We start from the raw sequence: 7,967 nt of genomic DNA, 5'->3' as shown, positions 1-7,967 counted from the left end.
TTGTGACGCCTGTGCTTGGGTCGTTTTACTCCCAGGCCAGCCTGGTGCCCGTGAGTCCTGAAGAAAAGATCAGGCTGCCCTGTGCTGGGCACCACTGGTGAGGTGGCACTCGTGCCCTGGTCTCTGCCCCTCGGGAGGCCACTGGCTCCCAGAGGACTGATGAGGAATGTCGGCCCCCATCACCAGCCGTCCCCCCAGTTTCTCACCCACTCAGAGTCATCGGGGTGGGGGACACGAGAAAGGCAAGCGCTTTCAGGCCACTCTTCTTTGTTCTCATTACTGTCGGGGCAGGTGGCCCGAGGTCCTGCACAGACCCGTGTGCCGTTAATGCTGCTGGCGGGGTCGAGACCAGGTTGTTCCTGAACCTTCCTGTGCATCTCCTCTTGGTGGAGCCAGACCCTGGGTCCTTGCAGAGACCAAGGTGGTCAGGGCCCAGCTCCCACCTTCAGGGAGGGTCTGGTGGGGAAAGAGGCAGCCATGGCGCAGCCTGCCAGGACCCTGAGAGGGACTCAAGCGGGCAGGGGCACAGACGTGCATAGCAAAGCCAGTCTGGAGAGTTGGAAAGGCATCCTGGAGGAGGTATCATCCAAGTGGAGATTTACAGGACAGGTAAGAATTCACCGCAGGTATCAGTGACGGGAAAGGGGGACAAGGGACGTTTTCAGGGCAACAGGGACCAGCCAGCGCTGGTGTGACGTGATGCGGAGCTGTGATGACTTCAGCAGAGGCCACCAGCGACCCACTGTGCTTGAACCAGGTGGGCTCGTTGCTGCCGTCGTGGGAGTGCACACCTTGGGGACCACGGGTGTCTCCACGACAGGTCTTAGAATGGACTCGGGCCTGTGGTGGGTGATTTTCAGGGGGACTCAAGGAAGGGGGGTTGGCGCTGGCTTGGGTGCTATCAGGAAGCAGCTGGGGGTTTTTGATCACAAGGCAGATAATGGAAAGAAAGGCTGGGGGGCCTGGGATGCCGAGCTGAGGAGCTCGGGGCAGTGGGAGTCCCTGGGGGCTTCCAGCTGATCAGAGCTGGTCGCTCTCAGAGGGCATCAGAAACCCACTTCACTCTGGGATGGAGACCCAGGCCTGGGACCTCCTGAAACCCAGGAGCCCAGACTACTCAGCTGTTTGGGTTCTGGGACTTGGAAGGAAGAGAAACACACTCTCAGAGCCTGTTTCCATCCAGCTGCCCAGGGCCTGCTCCCCACCTCGGCCACTCAGCTCCTGGCGCTTGCCCAGGTTCAGGGACTGGCGGTGCAGTGGTGAGCTGGACAGGACGCCACCCTTCCTGAGCCCCTGGCCAAGCCTCTATGTGGCTCCTTCACACTTAATTCCTACATCTTTTTAGTTATTTCATTTTAAGTGTATTTTTCAAGGTTGAAAACACTGTCTAGTGTAGACCATAGTTAATTGGTCCAACTAGTGTGGTTCCTAGTCCAGCTGGGATCTCCTGTTCTAGAAATTCATGGCCAGAGGATGGCTAGGCCCGGGCCTGTCCTGAGTGTGGCCATGCTGGGGGCCCAGGGTGTTTTCCAGCTTTAACTCCCCCTGCTGCACCCTCATGCCCCCATGTACCCGGGGCCCAGACTCACATCCTCCCTCCCCCCATCCCCCCACCCCTTTCCTTCCTTTCGTATAAAAAACAGACGTGGTTGGAGCAGAATGAAATCACATGTCCTTGGCACTAGGCACTGTGTGTGACACCCAGAGTCTCATTCTCGCCATCCCCACCAGGGCAGGGGACGTTTTCTCCATTTTACAGATGAGAACACTGAGGCTGGGGTTGAGGGCTCAGTGCTCAGGGCTGTCTTTCCGCGCCTCGCCGCATCCTGAAAAGAGTTCATGCTTCATCCGAGTCTGAACTAGGACAACTGGGGCACCTCTTTCACCCCAGAACCCCCAGCACCCCATTTTGCCCGTTTAGGGGGCATTTGGGGGACATTGTCTCGTCCCCTCCAAAGTCCCCCTGGAGGCAGCAGGAGGCAAGGGATGGTCGGGGCTGCCACGGGGGCCAGAGGGAAGCACCCTAACTCCACGTGTCTGGCAGCCGTTCCCTCCAATTAGCAGGAATGAGCAGGCGCTGCCCACAAGAGTCCCTGGTAATTAGAAGGTCACTGTGGTGTTCCTTCTCTTAATTACATTTGGGTGATGGCCGCAGCCGCGAAAGAGCCAGGGGGTGACCCTCTGCCCCTGGGGAAGTGCATCCACATAGAAGAAAAAGAGAGAGGTCCACGGCCTCGAACCTGGGGGCATTGCACCATCTTTGCTGCCTTGTGCCTAGCTCCCCACCCGGGGTGGGCACGCATCCAGGTACTTCAGGTCTACTTGAGGTACGAACCTCATGGTTGTGACTGTGGGTGCCCTGGTTGGGCACCTCTTGGTGGCTGACCTGTCTTTCCAGGTCGTGTTTGCAGACTGGGATCTGAGCCCCGAGCTGCAGGAATCCAAGGGGCGAAGCTTATTGGAACAAGCCATGGGTTGCTGTGGACACCTTGAGGCATGAACCAGGCTCTCAGGATCCTGTAATCACATGGATCCCTGCTCAGAACCCAGCATGTGCTGGATGCTTCCTGTGCACTGACACTTGTCTTTCCAAAAGCTGGCACTGTTGTTGATGCCCAAGGTCACCCAGCTTGTGGGTGATGAGCACCAGAGTCAAGTCCATGTTTGTGTGGCCCCTAAGCCTGTGCTCTTCTCTTGAGGCACTGCACAGTCAGTGGAAGAGCCCTGTCCTTGGGCGTGGAGAGGCCTGTTTAATTCCCATGCCCACCATTTGCTGGCTTTGAGACCTTGGGCAAAGAAGCGCCCTCCTCTGAGGGCCGTGCTGCTGACCCCTAATAGGATACATGCCAGAATCTGATCTTGGGGGTGTCCGTGAGACAGTACACATAAACGTGCTTTAGAAACGGCTCTGCAAGTGCTGGCGTGTATGAGGAAGCAACCCAGGACTCACAGCTCTGATTCACAGGTCTGATCTTGGAGCCCAGAGGGACCACAAGAGATGATGTAGGGCCCCAGCAATTCAATCCAACAGGATGGGCAGGGCTGGACTAACACCAAACTTGACTCTCTCCACTCCTCTGGTGTTAGTGTGCCCTGAGAAGCCAGCACCTCTGCTGGGAGGCCTCCATCCGTCCATCCATCCATCATCCACCCACCCATCCATCCATGCATCCAATATCCATCTACCATCTATCATTCATGCATTATCCATCCATCCACCCATTATCCATCCCCCATTCTTCCATCCACCCGTCCATCTAATATCCATCCATCCATCATCCATCCATCATCCATCCATCTACTTATCCACTCCTCAAGCACTAATCAAGCAGTTATTTTGTGCCAAGAGACAGGGCAGCCAGCACAACCAGACCGGACCCTGCTTAGGATCTAGTGGGTAAGAGGCGTCGCTTGGGCCATCATATAAATACAACTGTAATATTCACTTTGGCAAGTTTCAACAGGATAAAGGCTCAGATGGCTGGGTGGGTGTCCCGGCTCCCGGGACTCTGAGCAAGTTACAAGCTTCTCTGTGCTTCAGTTTCCTCACCTGTCCATGGAGAATAACTATAGTGCTGACCTTATATGTCTATTATGAGGTGCTGGTGCCTTTGTGAGCATGATGTTCTCAGAAGAATGTCTAAGTGTTTTTCTACTACTGCAACTATTATCATCACTGCCATTTTTGCTCTGGGCCCTGTGAAGGATGGCTTGGAGATGTGAGGCCGAGGAACAGGAGGGGCTCTCATGTCCTTCTGATATGGGGAGGGTGGGAAACATGTTTGCTCCTAAGATCCCCTAAACTCACCTATATGAGTCCCTGGGGGCCTTGGTGAAGTTAGGTAGAGGTGACATGATAGGGCAAGGATGGGACCTCAGGGAGGGGGCCTAGGAACGGTGACCCCTTCACGTGGCTCTTCATGTGCCAGACGTCCTTTCATGTAATCACTCCCAACCTTCTGGAAGGTTCTAGCGCTATTCCCATTTTAAGCTATAGAGACTGAGACTCAGAGAGGTTAAGTAACCTGCCCAAGGACACAGCTAGTAGCCAGGACTCCCACCTGAACCACACGCTTTGCTGCTGGGCTCAATGCTTTCCGTGCTTGGTCTGTGAGTGTCCTGGGGCTGCCCCAAACTGGGGGGCTGAAAGCAACAGGAGTTTATCGTCTCCCAGTTCTAGAGGACAGAAATCCAAAATCAAGGTGTCGGCGGGGCTGCGCCCCCTCCAGAGGCTTTGGGGGAGGGTCCTTCCTGCCTCTTCCAGCTCGTGGTGGCCCAGGTGTCCCTGGCTTGTGGTCGCACCCCTCCAGTCTCTGTTCCAACTTCATGTGGCTTCTCCTCTGTCTCTGTGTCTCTTATAAGGTCACTTGCCATCGGATTTAAGACCTACCTGGTTAATCTAGGATGATCTTCTCATCTCAAGATTGTTAACTTAACTACATGTGCAAAGACCTTTTCCCCAACCAAGGTCACATTCACAGGTTCTGGGGGTAAGGACACGGACATACCTTTTGAGAACCCCCATTCAATCCACTACATTTGGGAACAAGTGAGACGGGTTCCCATCATAGGAGAAGCCTGCCGGAGGCTCTCTCATCCATGCTGGGAGGCTTAGGGTCCCCGGGGGCCCTGCTGGGGAGATGGACTCCCTCCTGCTGTGAGCACACGGCCCCAACTTGGTTATTTTAGCCCCTCCAAGAGTTGCTTCTGCGTGGCCTCCCATCCTGCCTGCTTCCAGAGGGCAGGGCGCTCGTCTCTGTCTTTTCTGTGGGCTCGTACCCCACTCTCGGCCTGGCATGCAGTCAGGGCTATTAACAGTCAGGCCCATGACTAGGCGGCTGTGGCTGGCATGGGGCTCTGTAGATGCGCCGCGGCTTCGGTGGGGACCGCTCCTGTCAAGGGGTCTGAGCCTCACCAGCCCCTCCCCCAGGAGAGCAGTCAGCCAGCCCCTGATCCATGGTAACCACGTGTGACCGAAACGCCGTGATGAAAAATGCCAATATGTCAGAGGAGATGCAACAGGACTCGGTGGAGAGTGCTACTCAGGAACTAGAGAAATATACTATAGAGAAGGACGTTGCTGCCCGTATCAGGAAGGGGTTTGACAAGAAGTACAGCCCTACCTGGCGCTGCACCGTGGGGAGGAACTTTGGTAGTTTTGTGACACATGAAACCAAACACTTCATCTACTTCTACCTGAGCCAAGCGGCCATTCTCCTGTTCAAATCTGGTTAAAAGCATGGACTGTGCCACACGCCCAGTGATCCATCCAAAAAATAAGGACTGCAGCCTAGATTCCAAATACCAGAGACTGAAATCTTTAGCCTTGCCTAAGGGAACACTGGATCTTTATTGTGTTGTTTTGTACAGGACATTCTCTGTACTAGTTTGTTGTGGTTATTAAGCAATTAGCAAAACAAAACAAAAAACGAAAACAAAAACAAAACAAACAAACAAAAAAAGTCGGGCCCAGGAAGGGAGGGACAGGGTGGATGCCGAAGTCTGGCACCCACTCCACCGTTGTGTGGAGGCCCCAGCAGGCCGGTCTGGGGACCCTGAGCCTCGCACAGGCCCTGGCTGCCCCGTGGCCTGAGCCGAGCTGCTCAGCCCGGTCCATTAGCTCTTTTTACGTCTTGTCCTCTCTGTGGCATTGCCAGGAATGGCTGAGCAAACAACTGGACCAGGAGAACACTCTCAGGCCTGGAAATTCCAATAGCATTTCTTTAACGTGTCATAGTTGATTGGCAGTAGCTGCCTCTGATGGTTTCAGGGGGAAAAGAAAGTAATTTGGAGCTGGGAAATTGCTATTGATTGAGCAAGAAGTTACTGCAGCCGGGCTGTCTCTGCTTCCTCGGCTCCAGTTTCCCTGCTGCCATCCGAACGTTCCTGAGAGCTTTCCCAATTACCAGATGTGGTCGCAGCTGTGCGGTCAACAGACCCTGCTTCCCAGGCCAGGGCACCAAGGCCTGGTGGGCTCTCTGCACTTGCTTGGGGGTCCTGTAGGTGCTGTCCCGGTGCCCACCTCTCCAATCCTCCTGAACTGTAGGGGGATGGGGGACACCGCCCCACGCCCAGAGGCCTCGGCACCCAGGCAGTGCCCTGAGGTGTGACACATGTGTAACTGGAAAGGCTGGATGCACATCTGTATCTGGACATGAAGGACCTCACACTGTCGAGTGAAACACCCAGAGAGTGGGAGCACGGATGCGGGTCTATGCCTCAACGTCTGCAAACCTGCAAGGGGGCCCAGGGAGGGGGTGGCACCGAAGCTGCAGAAGTTTCGAGCTGGATAGGGGTCTGGGGAGACTTTTCGGTTCTGCTCAGCTGAGTGGTGTGGATTCCTCCCCCAGTGAGTTCCAATATCTTCATAGAGAGAAAAAACACTGCTTTTATGAACGTAGCCTTCTTGCCCCGTAAGGGGCTGTGTTGAGGGCTGTGCCACCTTCAACCAGGTGAGCACGGCCGTGGGTGCCTGGCTGGGCTGTGATTAGGGGGAGGCGGTAGGGGGTTGGATGAACGGAGGGTCCTGCTGGAGGACAGGGGAAGGAAGGGAATCCAGGCCCTCCCCTATCACCCGCTGCCCCGCATCAGCTCCCTCTGGAAAGGGACCCAGGCAGTGCCCTGAGGTTTGACATCTGCAATTGGAAAGGAAGCCAGAGAAGTGAGCCACTAAAGCCCACTAGGACCTGTGGGCATGGCAGCCACAAGCCAGGAGGGCGGCCAGCATGGAGGACCCAGGCTCAGGGAACCAGGAGGGCTCGTCTCTGGCCCCGTGGCAGAGAGGAGCCCTGGGGGCCTCGCCTTGACCCCAGCCCTCTCTGGACAGGGTGGGGGCTGCCTCTGCCCCTGGCTGTGCTCTGCATCCACCCAGGTTCCCTCTTCCGGTCCCAGGTGCCGTCAGTATGTGCTCACAGCCGCCACCTTCCGCCCTTGGCCACCTGGACCCTCCTGGTCCAAGGTTGCTGCCCCCGTGGGGGCCTGTGTCAGTGATGACCTGATGCAGGGGGTGTGGAGGCCTGTCCCCATCACCTCAGTTCAGGCAACTCTGAGGTGGTGGCCTAGCCCCCAGGACGCCCCCCAGCCCCCCGCCGTGTGACCTGCGGAGCCTCGGCTGCTGCACCTTCACTGCAGGCCCGCCTTGTTCTCTGCCCACCTGCTGTCCTCAGCCCCTTACAGGGGGGCCTCCAGGGCCCACGCTCCTGCAGCCTGTTTCCTGGGAAGCAGGGCTGGGACAGGCCCTCCCCATGTGGGCAAACTCCACTTTTCCTCTCCTCCCCAGGGGCACAGGCCCAGCCCGGGCTCCTGGCCCTGCCTGTCATGCAGGAGCTTCTGGAGACCCCAGGCTGCCCTAGGCCGTGACCACCGGGACCCTTCCCGGCTGCTCTGTCGGTCTTTCAGATGGAGCCTCTTCCCTGCCTCCCCACGGGGATGGAGCTGCCAGGCCCCCGGCCCAGTCTGGAGGCCTGCGGGTGCTTGGTGGGCAGTCCGACCCTGGCAACCCAGACCCTCTGCAGCGAGCCTGGGGCACAGCTTCCCCACTCAGGCAGACTTAAGTCTGGGCCCAGCTAGTAATCTAGTTGGGCAACGACCTTCCTGAGCCTTGGTCCCTCATCTGTAAGGCTGGGTACCCGGCTGGTGTGGGGGGTAAGGGAAACAGCCCTTTAGAGCAGTTAGTACGTGCTCACTTAACGCCATGGGCCGGATCGGATCGTGCTGTCCCTCTGCAACAGCCCTGCCACTGTCCCGATGGCACCTCCGGCCTCATCACCCGAGGCTGGTGTCCGGGCTAGTCCTGTCTCACAGCCTCCTGCCCCTGCGCAGGGCCATGGAGGGGCGGCGGGCCCGGGGCTGTACTGGCGGGCCCTGCCCCACGTCAGGCGGGCGCTGGGTGTTGCTGTGTCTGCTCCCAGAGCTCCTCTCTCCTCGGGACGGGGCAGACAGCGCCGTCAAGTCTGCTCAGGCCCGGG

General features: G+C 57.3%; 1 protein-coding gene across 1 annotated transcript; it reads left to right on the top strand.

Annotated features, from left to right (window-relative positions):
- Nucleotides 1–4,974: 4,974 nt before the first annotated feature.
- On the top strand, nucleotides 4,975–5,248 carry LOC308618829 (dynein light chain 1, cytoplasmic-like). Its single transcript, XM_081237101.1, has one exon. It carries the CDS (start codon nucleotides 4,987–4,989, stop codon nucleotides 5,233–5,235), a length of 249 nt encoding a protein of 82 aa, XP_081093227.1. The 5' UTR covers nucleotides 4,975–4,986; the 3' UTR covers nucleotides 5,236–5,248.
- Nucleotides 5,249–7,967: the final 2,719 nt, after the last annotated feature.

Source organism: Mesoplodon bidens (genome assembly GCF_964165515.1).
Source record: "Mesoplodon bidens genome assembly, chromosome: 6".
Taxonomy (NCBI): domain Eukaryota; kingdom Metazoa; phylum Chordata; class Mammalia; order Artiodactyla; family Ziphiidae; genus Mesoplodon; species Mesoplodon bidens.
Note: the sequence above shows the minus strand (reverse complement) of the source record. Positions and strands in the feature narration are given on the sequence as shown.